At 43.0% G+C, this 13,822-nt stretch overlaps 1 protein-coding gene across 1 annotated transcript in view; it reads right to left on the reverse strand.

The window, feature by feature from the left end:
- LOC141468772 (probable cation-transporting ATPase 13A4) overlaps positions 1-13,822 on the reverse strand; it is a 42,010-nt gene that overhangs the window by 7,889 nt on the left and 20,299 nt on the right. Inside the window, exons 12-24 of the mRNA XM_074153940.1 lie at positions 11,895-12,083; positions 11,520-11,581; positions 10,660-10,810; positions 9,202-9,288; positions 8,366-8,519; positions 7,657-7,768; positions 5,687-5,811; positions 4,542-4,705; positions 3,346-3,468; positions 2,653-2,732; positions 1,269-1,311; positions 908-1,017; positions 136-232 (exon numbers count right to left, since the gene is read on the reverse strand). Coding sequence (XP_074010041.1) covers positions 136-232; positions 908-1,017; positions 1,269-1,311; positions 2,653-2,732; positions 3,346-3,468; positions 4,542-4,705; positions 5,687-5,811; positions 7,657-7,768; positions 8,366-8,519; positions 9,202-9,288; positions 10,660-10,810; positions 11,520-11,581; positions 11,895-12,083 — 1,497 coding nt within the window. The remainder of the gene's footprint in view (positions 1-135; positions 233-907; positions 1,018-1,268; positions 1,312-2,652; positions 2,733-3,345; positions 3,469-4,541; positions 4,706-5,686; positions 5,812-7,656; positions 7,769-8,365; positions 8,520-9,201; positions 9,289-10,659; positions 10,811-11,519; positions 11,582-11,894; positions 12,084-13,822) is intronic.

Here is a 13,822-nt window from a genome sequence, read left to right on the forward strand (position 1 = left end):
TCACACCACAGAAGTCAGCAGCTCAGATAAAGGTAAAGCTCCATACCCTAGGTTTGTTGTGGCTTTTATGCCATTTTTCTCTTACAAGGGAGTAGTAGCTCATCCAGTTCTAGCCAACGTGTTCCCAAGACGTACCCAGTACAGTAGAAGAACACCAAGGTACTGAATGGTGCTGTACAGTGCCATATACTTGAACATGCAGAAGGAAGTGACGAGGGCAGCACGGCCTTCCCTGTGTGAAGACATGAATAGCTGGCCTGAATGAAAATATAATCTTCACTTGCAGAAATCTTGCTGCAAGCAAAAGGTTTTGATTCCAGTCACCTGTGTTCCCAAGACCACAATTTACCCCAGTGAGTCTTCCTGCTGATATTAACAGTGCAGGTAATGACTCCGTATGACAAAAAACATACAAAGCCAAGCAGCTGCTCAGTGAGTTCAAACTAACAAGTCCTCTCCTCCCGAAGTGAGCATATAGTATCCAGCGAGGATAATGCACTCTCGTTATTCATCTGCCAGAGTAAGCAATAACAGGACCCTGGCATAACAGATGCTGACGTTTTGCTTGCATAGGGTATCAGAGGCAGGGCCTAACAGTTGTGTACAGGTCGATGCATTTGATTCAGCTTTATGGAGCATTGTTCATTTTGCTCGCTCTTTTGCATTTAAAATACTGCTAATGGCATAAAGCTCAGCTGTAGATGGCCTCCGCCTGTAGTTTTGAGTGAATTAATATATCTTGAAGGAGTTTCAGATGGGAACTAGGCAAACGGCAATTTCAAGGTCAAAGACACTTATTTTTCTCTAGATATGTACATTCCGGCCTGGTGGGAACACCCAACGCTAATATTTGAGAGGAGTGGGAACTGTCTCCTTTATGTAACAGGAAACAAAACCCCATGCTTACCTGATCAGCTCTGGCACACAGGCTATGCTGGGGGTCCGGGATGTGAAAGGTGAAGCCACAGATGCCTCCTGCTCTGACAGCGATATCCCTGCATGTGCCACTTTCAAAGCCTGGAAGTTACATTCTCCTTCAGCACGCACAAACCAGGAAGACACAGCAACTGACATGTCAGCCAAGAAATGACCCCTTATTACAGGATGCGTTCTGTGAACAGCAGTCCCTCTTCACTCCCTGGGTGTGCTCCACCCAAAAGGTTCCTCCACTGGGATGCAGTTGAGGCATTGGGTCCAGAAGAAGAATGGGAATGACGGCATGGGAAAGTCCATATAATTGTAAAATATTGTAAAGAACTTTCACTTACCCCACAGTCATTGGCTCCATCTCCACACATGCCCACAAAGTAGCTAAAAAAAAAAGTGACCTACAGTTCAGTGCTGGGAAAAGTGAGACCTATAAACAGGAGGGAATCAGAACCTCCTCCATGTGAGTCGTATAAGAAAGTCACGTGAGCTTTTTGTTAAAAGCCCTTCTAGAAAGTTGAAAGACTGAAATACAAGCCCAGGACTGTGGACTGTGCATGTGTCTTGGCTTTGCACCTCAGATGTGCCTACAGTAAACAGCTCCTGCTGTGACAGACTGAAGAATACATTAGCATGAAGTATTGTGTTCACTACAACGGACTCAGTCTCCCACCCTCACTGGGTTTAAGGTCAATCATAATAGAGGAAACGGCTAATGGTGACAGCCCTGCTCAGAAAGGAAGGATTGCAGCCACTGGTACCTAAAGTTCACTGGGAACAGACATAAACAGGCTCTCTGCTGGGGGGTCTAGCCCTGCCAGAATCTCCTGGTGCAGATAGTGACAGAGGCAGCTGGAGCAGAGAAAGGAGGAGAACATGGGCTTAACAGGACATCTGGAAACGGAGGATGAAATAACCTTGTGAAATGATGAGCCCTAAAAGTAAATCCTTATATCTGCAGCACCCAAGTAAAATCAACACAGTGCTTCAGGAGCTGACTAATTTGTGTCTTTTACTGCTGAGGCCTGGATTTCAGTGCAGGGGAAGTTCTCACTGGGAGGCACTGATGGTGCTCCAGGGACGCCAGACAGCGGTTGGGGTGCTCACAACTGCTCATACCAGGCTGAAAATATCAAACAGCCTAAGCTTACCCTGCTCTAGGGCAAGTCCAGGGGCTAGCTAGTTGAGGTGAGAGTGGGGGTCTTCAAAAGACTCGGGAAACAGTTGAATAACAAGCAACAAGACACCTGGGACTCAGGGATATATATACACCTCTGTGACTATGAGCAGCACAGGGCATACCAATCCAGACTACCCTTCCATGCTTTCTAACCCACCACACTGAGCCAGGAAGAGCACAGTAAAAAGACCACTGCGTCAGAGAAGCTGCAGTGCTGGGAAACATTCTGAAAAATCTTGGGTAGACAAGTGCCCCTCCTTCAGGCCCAGAAAGAGAAGTAAGAATGAAGGATGATGTGAAAAAATGAAACCCATAATCATGGGAGTGTTAGGTCTTTGACAGGTTGCCAAACCGACATGGACATCAGTGTCTCTTCTTTAATAGGTTTTCGGAATTTAATTGCCAAGGTGTATGTCTGTGGAAGATTCAGTTTTGGGCACTTCTAGGGAACACTATGTTAGACAAAAGCTAGCTCTTACTAGACTTTTTCAAGCCTGGAAATTCATCAAGCACTTCCTTACTCTTAGTGCTCATTATGAACTTACTCCAGTTTTTGAAACTCTTCTACAAGGTTGGATTTGTGACCAGGTGACATTCTAGCAAAAACCGTTCCATTCAGCAGGAGCTGTAAGGAGAAAAAAGGAAGTGACTTAAGCACTTGAGGCAAGAATCACAATGATTTCGGTGATAATCAGGAATAGAAACTACCAAAAATTCACATTTTCAAACAATCAATGCTAGGCTTCAAAACAGGAAAGGCTGATGATCAAATATAAAGGCTATCTTTATTAATATTTTGAAAAAATCACAATCACAATAAGGACAAGAGGCCTGGTGTATCGTTTGAATTAACATAGATTACCAGGCAGGGATTTACTAGAAGAGAATTCATGACACTATCCTTTCCATAAAACAGACAAGTCATGCTGAATTACATGCTGTGTAATACCATGTTTTCTCCTGTTCTCTAAAACATGAGAGAATCGGTGCAGTGCAAGGTCAAAGCATACGTTTTAAGAAATGTCCTCACACCATGAGGCAGGTCTGCTCCTCTCATGTGCAGAAAAAAATCCAGGGATTTTCAGATCCTTCCCCATACATTAATATCAGACATTCATCCGGCCCATGAGTATTTCAGGGTTAGAATTGGTCCCAAAAGATGTCCTGCTATGGATCTCTTCAGCTAATCCATTCTACTGAATGGCAAACCTACTCCCATTAAATACTGCAGATCTTACCTTTGGAAGTAAGTGCCTGAAATGCTGTGCTACAATTTGGTAAGATTTTCCACTCATGGCAAAATGATACTGGCCTGATTCCAATGCCAGCCTGATTTTTCTTTCAGTCTCACCATCATCCTCCTATAAAACAAGACAAAATGAGTGCTGCTCCCAGGCCCTCAAAAGCTACTTCTGCATTTACACAAGCAGTACTACAGACAAACAAAATGACATACCAGGGGGAGGGCACTTTTCAAGACTCTGGGACACCTGGGTTCAAGGCCCATTGCCTTTGCCCGGATTTGTAAAAGGATTTAGGCATATAATGTCATTAATTTCAGTGAGAACTGGGTGATTTGTACGTCTGAAAAGCTGGCCCTCAGCATTGCCACATTTGATAGAATTTATGCAACAGTTCCAGTCTGATAAGCTGCACTGTGAGTAGTGAGAGGGGCTAGAGAGAGCATATGGGCACCATAGAGAGGCATGACTTTTTGCAGTGAAATACAGTGAAGACACTGCTCAGGCTGAGCTTTGGTAGAAAGGAGCCCCTCAACAGCCCCTGCAGAGAATCCCTGCCATCTTTCTGACTCTAATCCTTCCCAGAGAAGGGTCAGCATCTTCAGACATACTCTTCAGGGAGAAAGTAACTGGTTTTGGCTCAGTGTCTTTGTGGAGATGCTTGATTAAATATAATAATTTAATAATTTCTTACCGTAGCTAGCCTATGTTTCACTGTGTATATGCAATTTCTCAACAGTTAATCTGTGTTTTAATTATGCAGGTATAGGGAAGTGCAAACTCTCTACCTGCTTGAACAAGGCTGGTTCATTTAGTGCAGTTCCATAGAATTTAAATCCACATGTATACTATCAAATTTACCTTGCAGAGAAAGGAAACAAGCTTTAAACTGGCATCAGCTAAGCATAAGGGCTAGAGACAAATCTTTCCTGGGTTTCTGCAAAGCTGTTCTCAAGCCTCGCTAGGCAGTTAGCAAAAAAATGTTTGCAAGATATTATGCTAGGAAGGAAGCTCATGGGGAGTACATTTTTATAAAGAACGCTTCTTTTTAAACACTCTTCTAGCACATAACATTCTGACATGCAGACAATGGTGAATGACTGGTCTCTGTAGCATAATGCCACTGCATTATTTAAAGCATTCCAGCTTAGTTTGTCTTCCTGCCGCAAAACACCTGCTTCTCATATGCTCACCAGGCTTCTGTAATCTTCAGTTGTGTTTTCTTCTAGTGGTTTCCAGGTTATAGATGCTGAAAAAGATCCAGGTACTTGGTTTGCTTCCACAAGAATCACTCTGTTTGTTGCAGAAATCATCCCGGCATTTTTGGCAACGGTTACAGCTGTCCGAATGTTGTCACCTAGAAAAATCAAGGGGAGTGTTACCTAAAAGTTTCTGCAATGAGGAATTGTTTATGGATGAAACATTAGCTTTTTCCTGAATTCCAAGTCTTCAAATATATCTGAAGAATCAGTAAGATTGCCATGTCTGTGCCTAAGAAAGTTTTTGATAAAGATCAAAACTTTGCAGATAAGGTCTGTCTCAACAATTAAACTTATTTACATCTGGAACTGATGTATTTTCATTCTAAGCTGGAGATGAAATATTTTCATCTTCAGCTTGAACATGGGAAATGTGCTCCTAGATTATGTGTTTTAGAGAAAAAACAGTAAGGGATTCACTGCTAAGTTGCTGCTTGTATCCTTGATTCTTATCAGTTGCCCTTAGATGGCTCTGGTGTAGGATATGCGCTGAAAGAGGTGAAGCCCAAGAAGACAAGATCTGTGTGACTCCTGGAAAAATATCTTTGGATCATGGAAAAACTGGGGGTAATCCTATCCAAATCCAAACCAGCCCTTCAAGAAAAAAATGGGATAAATAGGGACTGGTAGCCATGAGTTACCAGATGGCATAAGGTTTAGTGATTTGTCCTGGCATCCATGCTCATTTATGACAAAAGGATTTCGTGAGGCCCTATAAAGAGGGGATCTTGCATGACATGTTTTTGTGCATGTCATCTTATAACCTTAACAGGGAGAACAAATGGACCCACTAGAAGGCATCAGAGGAAGGCTCTGATCTGTGGTGAAAGCAGCACAGATTAAGAGTCAGGTGTCTGACGCAGCCTGGTGAAGTTGTCAGGGACATGAGCCTGCATGGTTCAGCTCACTTCATTATTACAACACAGATGCTTCTTGGACTCTAATTGTCTGAAAGACACAAATGTTTGTGCCTTCCTACCAGTGGTGGTGACAAAGCAGTGGCAGGCTGTTCACTCAAACATAGTTGAACTCCCTGTCCGGGCCAGTGGTCACATAAATAATCCACCCTTTTTAGATACCTGTTACCATAACACTCCTAATACGGGCAGCACTGAGCTCTTCCAGGACAGGCTTTGTCTCCCTCTTTAATCGATTCTCCATTATCAGCAGACCCAGGAATGTCAGATCAGATTCTACCTCCTCCCTAAGAGTGAAGAACAGACAGACAGATTTTATTCTTTTTGCCTTTGGCCTGTTTTTGCATTGAATTTGCTGATAGCCAGTTATAACTTAACCATCCCACCTAACTCAAAAGAATTAAAATAACTTGTTAGTTTTCAGCAGTCCCAGGCTGTCTGTCTTTTGTGGTGCTATTTCAACACCTGCAGGGCTTACTTTCCGCTGGCAGCAAGTGGTGCTGGTTGCGTATGGAGGATCTCCACTTGGTTTTTCATCCTTCTATTCTCTTCTTCCCTTGTTCTGAAGAATGAGTTCAGTACATAGCCAGCTTTCAGCTTATCTTTGCTTAACTACCAAATCAAAAAAGAGCCAATTTCAACCTACCTGCTCAACATAGGAACATGAAGCCTGATGGGTAAGTTGGACTGTTTTCCATTCATGCACCATCCTTAGCCAGCATGAAAAAGCACCCTGAATTTCCTGCAGGATTCCCAAACTGTGATGGTCTGATTTGGAAAGTTCATGTACACTAGTCCTTCTCATTTGAGGACTGTACAACAAAGAAACACACCTTAGTAAATGTATCTGCTACTCTTGAAAGCAGGACCTGAGCAAATAGCACGTGGGAACTCAGTTCTGTTTTCTCCAACTCTTTTCTTTACACCTGTACTACTGCCTGTTTTACAGTCAAACACATGCAGTTGAGAACAGAATTTGGTGAACAATCCAATCCCTAACTCAAAAACTAGAGGTCTCTCAGGGAGACAGGTTGACTCTGAAAAGTCTGGAAAAAAAAAAAAAGCTTTCGAACACTTACTTTAGGCACTGTAGTAAGAAGGAGGTGATGCCAAACACTTGCATGGCAGTCAGAGTAGCTGAGTCAGATAGTGCCTGAATAGTCACTGCTTTCACAGCAGATCTTGTGTTTGACCTCCACTTTTCTTTTTTCTCCTGGCAGTATATACATCACGCATGCTACAACTGCACACACAACTGCAAAATCTGGGCCACATCACACACATTTGCTCTTTGGGTTGGATAGGTCTGTTATGAAACCTGTCACAAGAATTAAACAAACCGCTTGCACTTTGCCTCTGTGTCATTGGCCCTTACAGCAATGCAAAAAGCACTGTGAAAGAGCAAGTAAGCCTCATCTGAATTAGGACCTGCAGCTAGTAAACAGAGAGGAAGCAGATGCTAAGTAACTGCAAATGTTTCAGAACTGCTGTTACTGGAGTATCATGGGCAAAAGCTAGAGGGATTTGGGTAAAAGCATATTGATTCATGTGTTTGTTTTCTTGTGTGAGGCTTGTGGAAAACTAATACCATAAGCATAGAAGAAGAGTTTGCTGGCTTCTCTAGAAACTAAAGAAAGCTAAAGCTAGAAAGCTAAAGGATTGGACCAAGGCAGCAGCAGAACTCTGCTGACTTTGTCTGGACTAGAGAACAGGCAGTGTAATGGGGGTAATCTGCTGCCTTGCTTAATCAAGGAGACAGGATAACAAAAACCAAACAACAACAGTGAAGAAGAGAGGCTTCTCTTCAGCTGAAAGCCTGGATAAATATGCAAGAAGATTGGTAGAAATGATGGACTGAGGGAGGAGCGTACTAGACTTCTGTGTGTACTAGAGTTATACTTCCTATGTTGATCCACTGTTAAGAAATGTATAAGCATGGGGTAGTGAAGTGCCCTCTACCCATTCTCAGAGAGACCTATATCCAGGTTTAAATCAGATTCCCCCTGGCCTAAATCTAACAAAACTCTGTACTACAGCCCTGCTTTTGGCAGGGATGTTGTGGTAATGGTACAATGTGAGGCACCACTAGCCCGTGGCTCAATGTGGCTGATAAAGAGCAGTCTATGGGTTACCTTGTTAGATCAGTAGATTGCTTCCCCGCCTGTAGAGATTTACATGCCAGTCCGATGACCCTGAAGCCCTGTGCTGTGTAGAGCAGAAGCTTGCTTTCAAAGTTCGATGGGACTGTGCAAAATGGGAAAAGACAGTTCATCAGGGCATTTGACTGCTTTCTAATAAAAGGAAGCTTTGCAGTGGAGAAGGCTCCTGTCCCAGAGGGCAGGTACACCTGGAGTCTACCAATAGGCCAAGGACATGAAGGAAAGCTGCTGAACTGAACTTTGGTCAACAAGAAAGCATTGATCTGTCACTTTGCACTTAGTATCCTAAGCTATTCTGCAAAGTCTTACCTTCTTCCAGTAGGTCATGAAGGAGCTGTGCTCTTCTAGTTGCCCTCCCAGGGCTTGGAGAAAAATGAAAACTTTTTTTGGTGTATACTGGACCAGTAGACACTATTTTCAAATACTTATTCTGGCAGAGATTGTACACCTTGTACAAGAGATGGTACTTGCTTTTATCTCTTAGCAGTCCTTTGCAGAGAACGGCTGTATGAGAGCTTAGCCTTAGATTTGGACTTGGAGCACAACGGAGAGACCCCAATTTGTCAGGCTGAAGTATAAAGTCTTACCCCTAGAAATCTCACTTGGACCTTCCACTTCCCTGCACCATAAAAAGTCACTCATATATATGTGTTTCTAGGAAACATTTATAAATGTTAGTTACCTGTTTCTGCTCTACATAACATGGCTACCGTTTCTGGAGCCCCTTTTGTGAAGACCTGTTGCTCCCCACCAATTTCCTGAGCAATGACAGACATTCTCTGCAAAGCTGAAGAAAACGGAAACTGCTGCAAAATGGTAATTCCTTCCACTGGGGCCTAGGAGAAAAGCAAGTGGGTTAGATACTGCAGCAAGGATTTTAAACTCAGGCCGAAGGATTTTAGGTCTATCCTTTGGGACATGGTAAGAAGCTAACCATGTATAATGGTCACAGTGGGACAGAAAGAACTAGTATGTAAAGAGGATGCAAAATTTGTATAGAAATATTTAGCTTAAGCAGTAGGAAAAGATCACTGATGGTTTTACCAGACTATTAGATATAATTTACTGAAAGGAACTCACCGGTCCCCGTTTCTTTAACAGGACTCTGCTAGGTCTTACACTGGTCTTGCAAAGGGAAAATGGATGTCTGAAAGTGCCCCCTTGGTGTATGTCACCTCTGACATCAGCTACCAGACTCCACTGCAGTCCCAAGTGCTTTTAGAGATCTCCATCACTCAGCTGAGTTTGGATTGAGTCTCAAGCCACTGGGACAGGCGAATTCTTGAGCTGGACAATCTGTCATCCAGCACCCACCTGCTTCTAGTGTGAGCAGCAAGCTCCCCTAGGCATCTCTTTTTAATCAGAGAGAGCAAGGCAATGTCTCTGGAGGCAGTACAAGAAAGACAAAGTGTGGAGAGCTGTCTTGGACTAGGACAATCAAAATTTTCTCTACTGAAAGGTAACTCTTACACTGACAGTTTAACTTGATCATGAACATGAATCTTGCAAATAGCTTACGCTGCTGGCTTTAGGCCCAGGTCTAACAACTGTGGCATATGTGGATCCTTGACCTTCAGTGTGGTGTCCACTGGAATCATCTATCACCTGTGTATTGAAAGACAAAAATCTTTCAGATCACAGCACCAGCAGAGCTAAAAGGCACCTCAAGGAATCATTTAGAGCTTTTCCCTCCCTCAAATTAAGGTATCTCATTCTTTCCTGAGGGGGATCTGTCTTATCTCACACTAAAACACTCCAGTAATGGAAAACCCACTGTTTCCCTTGGCAATCAAATCCAGAGCTTCACCGCCTTCGCCAAGATACTTCTGTACTCTTGCACAGCAAATAGATTATGGCCTCTCACTGACAATGAATTCTTTATTCATTACAGCCCACTTAAATATGCAAAAACCTTTAGATATAACATAGACCCAATTGGAAAATAATTAATAAGAATTTGTATTAATGTAGAAAGCACCATCCTCTGCTCTTGAAGTACTCCATAAATCAGCTGGGTTTTTTAATCATCACAGCATGGCTGTGAGGAACAAAAATATTTTATGGTGTCAAAGAGTATATGATTATTCATGTTTCACAGGAATTATTTAACGAGATTATTCCTGTTTAATTTATAACTTTGACAGGTGTCTGCCTAATCATCTTAGGGGACCCTAAGGTGATGCCCCTGGGGAAAAACACCCTGTAACTCCTGTATTACTGGATAGTTTATTCCTTGAAACTCATCTGTTTTACATATTTTGTAAACATACATGATACAAAACAGACAGATGTTGTCACACACGTAACCAGCTAATCCTGCCCTGAATCTCTTATCTTGCATCAGCAATGGCTTGTGGCTTTACCTTCCACCAGGTAATTATGGGCTGCTTTCCTCTTATCCGTCTCAGACTTGCAGTCTTTTAGTTTTCATAAATGCTCATTCCCCTTCCCCTCTGCCCCACCTCCCCACAACTGATCAGAGTAAATAGCAGCACTGATGGCTGTTGGTGGGTAACAGGACAGAGACTGAAAGCAGCGCAGGATTTCAGACCTGAAGATGGTAGAAATATCTCCACATTGACAGAGCTCTAACAAAGTTCAAAATCTTGCGTCTAGTTCAAAGCTCACAGAAGTCTGTTACAGGCTCTGTAAAGGCAGTCTTAATCTGCATATATGTCACATTTGGGACTTCCTGTTATCTGGCAGCAGCCACAGTCAGAGTTGAGACCCCAGTGGGGTTTGCACGATATCCACTACTTCTAGTTACACGAGCTATGTACTCAAAGTACCCCTAGGTGAAAGCTCTAGGCAGAAACAAGGAACATATCTCCAAAATATGGCATCTCTTCTGGGTTTTACCTGTTTTACTTCTGAGTGGGAAGTGGCTATTTGCATCAGAGGGCTTGGGACACTTCTCCTTTGCGAGAACACCAAAACTCCCCACCACTATTGCACAGCAACAAAACACAGCTTTACCCAGTTAGTGGCCTCAAACATTTTCACATCCAGTGGGTCTCCTTGGATCTTGCCCTGCCAAACAATTAGTGAATGACAAACTGCCATTGCTCTGAACACTGGGCCCCAAGGCAGGCTGTGGTCCGCAGGGAAGTTGTGAACGTCCTGGAAGCTAATGCAAAAGAGAACATAAAAATTACCGTCAGAGAACACCAAACAATATATGACTAGCTGCAAAAAAATCCTAAGTCGGGGGCTGTTATGGTCAGACCACAAGCATGTTTCTGGGGACTTGTCCTCCCCCGTGAGCTATTTCTCACACACGTGTTAAAGGCTGGGATACACATGCTCAGAATAGGTGTATTCTGCATAGTTAAAGAGTCGGTTGGGATGGACAGAGGAACAGATTATTATAAAATACCTTCCTTGTGGCTTGTATAATGACACTTGAGCTGTGAGGCTGATAAAAGTTTGTGCATTTTTGTGCATGCACATTTCTGGAAATGTAAATGAGCAAAAACATGGTTACTGAAGGATGTGAGTGGCAGTCTCATGGGTAAGAGTGAGTTCCCATCACAAAGGGTTGGGGACCACTGCAGCTTTGAGATCTAACCTAGCATGTCTACTGCAGACTACACTGCTTGGGCTGTGCCAAATACTGATGACATTGGCTGCATCATTTCATGTGGAGAGGACCCCTGGGATGAGGCAAAAGCCTGATTTTTCAGAGGCTATAGAAATAATATTGGAAATCTAAACATGAGGAACTTCAAACTGTATTTGACATTAATTGTCTTTCAGATTTGTTCGTACGTCTAGGAGGAGAATCCAGTCACTATCCCACCAAATTTAAATGCCATTGGTGTGTCAAGGAGCCTTACCAGTTCCTTTCAGAGGGCAGCAAGCCCCAAAGATCCAGGCCATCTTCTGTTAAGGTGCCAGTCTAAGTTAAAATGTACATTTAAATTAACTTCCCACACGAGAGCTCCAAGAGGAATAAAAAGCAAGGCTTATTTTAAGAAGCTACTGTCCAGAAAATGCCAGCACAGTAGAGAGAGAAAGTGCTATCATCCAGTTCCTAGATTGCAAGAAAAACAATTTGCAACAGTGTCTGTTCAGACAACACAAACTTAAGCATACAAGATTGGCCAGTGTGTTTCTAAAATACAATAGAAATGTTTGATCAAACCCATACTCTCCCACCCCCAGAACGGCTGCCATTACTAGTAAGAGAGTAATCACCACATAGCAATTACTTTGTCAAAGCAAATGAGGTTCAGCTGTCCACATATGTTGATCCTCTGGGGGCTGATGCAGAAGATGCCCTTTTTCTTCAGCCTCCGCTGGGTATAAATGATCCCTGTTGTCAAGGCAGCTGGCAGAGCTGGGGGGACAGCAATAGTGATGACATCCAAAGCCTTCTTCACCACTTCTCCTGCCTCCTCCTGCCATAAAACCAAAGGCAATTATCAGCAAGAGGGTGGCAAGGAGTGCTGCTTCGATTGTCTGAGTGTAGACCTCTTCATCGCTCCTCCTCTCCACTGCAGGTGCTTCAGGCTGTGGTGTTTTCTGCCCGTGGTCCATTATGTATTCACCTCCCTAAGAAATTAATTGCTTTGATTTAACCAAAGGCTTTAAGGATACACCACTGCTACAGAGCAGCCTCCAGGCCTTCCTTCATTCTCCAGGCCAACAAACCTACCAGGTAGAGCTCACAGTCTCCTCCAAAGCAAATGAGTTTGAACACGCCAGCAAGGTTATTGCACCCTCAGTCAAGCCCAGTTTCCCATGACACAGCACATAAGAATCTGCCATTTATATGGGCGCTCATCCAACTGCCTAAAGGCATAGCTCTGGACTCAGTGTTAGGGTGACAGGTGAGACATATGGGATGGTGCTGAAAAGGAGGGCAGAATGAATACGCTAATGATTTCTTCTGACTTTATGTTCTAGGAGTTGTGAAAGGAAATTGCTTTTACCTGCAGGAAGAGACATATAAGCAAAAGTTACAGTTCTAAAAGCAATCTCTAATTTGGGAGTTTAGAGGTCAGTGTTAAACTGACTGCCAGTACGCTGAATCCCGGCACTGTTATTCTTGGCAGTTGATATCACTGCTAAAGGATTGAATGCATTTCAAATTGGGGTCTCAGAACTGAGGCACTGCAAACCAAAGCCAACTTGCAGTTCAGAAGGATCTGCAAACCATCATTAGAGTTCTATTATTACTGGTTCTGAGCTTGGGACTTTGACTATAAATCATGTTGCACTTGATGTGCTGAATTTCCATCACGTTCTCATTCTCCCTTCATTGATATTGTTTCAGACAACAGAAGACACCAATTTGATAATATTTTGTATGTATTTTATATTAGAATGAAGCACTTACCACCTTTAGATAACACAGTCACAGAAGAGAAAGCACTTAGTATATCATGTGACTGAATCTTACACCAGTCTGACAAGACAGTTTCAGCTGCTATAATAACATCAGCACATATTTTACAATACAAGGGATGAGTTAAACAACAAAAAAAGGAAAAGCTGCAAAACAGACACCAGGATATGTTCTTAAACACACTTTCTTTGATATCCCTAGGGGAATTAATCTTCTGAGCCAACTGATGGTAGACTATTCCAAAGGAGAAAAATGATCCAAAAGCTGAATTGCAGAATCAACCTTGCAACTCAAGACGTGGACTTTACATTGGCAGTAATTATCAAGGCATGAACTGATTTCTTGGAAGTTTTTGAAGAAGTTCTAGAGCAATTAGTCTTTAAAAATCACAGAACTACTGTTTACAATGTACAACTATTTCTTACATTGACCTTGACGCACGAGAATGAGTGAACTGTTTTTAAAAGGGTTTCAGGTGAACTCTCCAGAGATTTAAAGACCAATATAGCAGGGCTGTAGGTACACTAATAGGCCTTAATTACTCTCACTAGACTCACCTCCACCCAAATCCTCTGCTCATGTGTTTAGGAGCTCCATTTAAGCTCCAGCCTGGGCCTTCAGGCCCCGTTAAAGCCATGTTGCAGGTGTACCTGCCTCTAGCACTGTCTCCTGGGTGGACACCTCTAAATGCATATTGCAGCCTTGTCTCTTATCCTCGTCTTTTTCCACTTCTGACTGGTCTGCCTGGATTATTTACCACTTTGCCTTGCCTGGGACTGCTGGTGGCCT

The sequence above is a fragment of the Numenius arquata genome, chromosome 9 (assembly GCF_964106895.1).
Source record: "Numenius arquata chromosome 9, bNumArq3.hap1.1, whole genome shotgun sequence".
Classification (NCBI taxonomy): Eukaryota; Metazoa; Chordata; class Aves; order Charadriiformes; family Scolopacidae; genus Numenius; species Numenius arquata.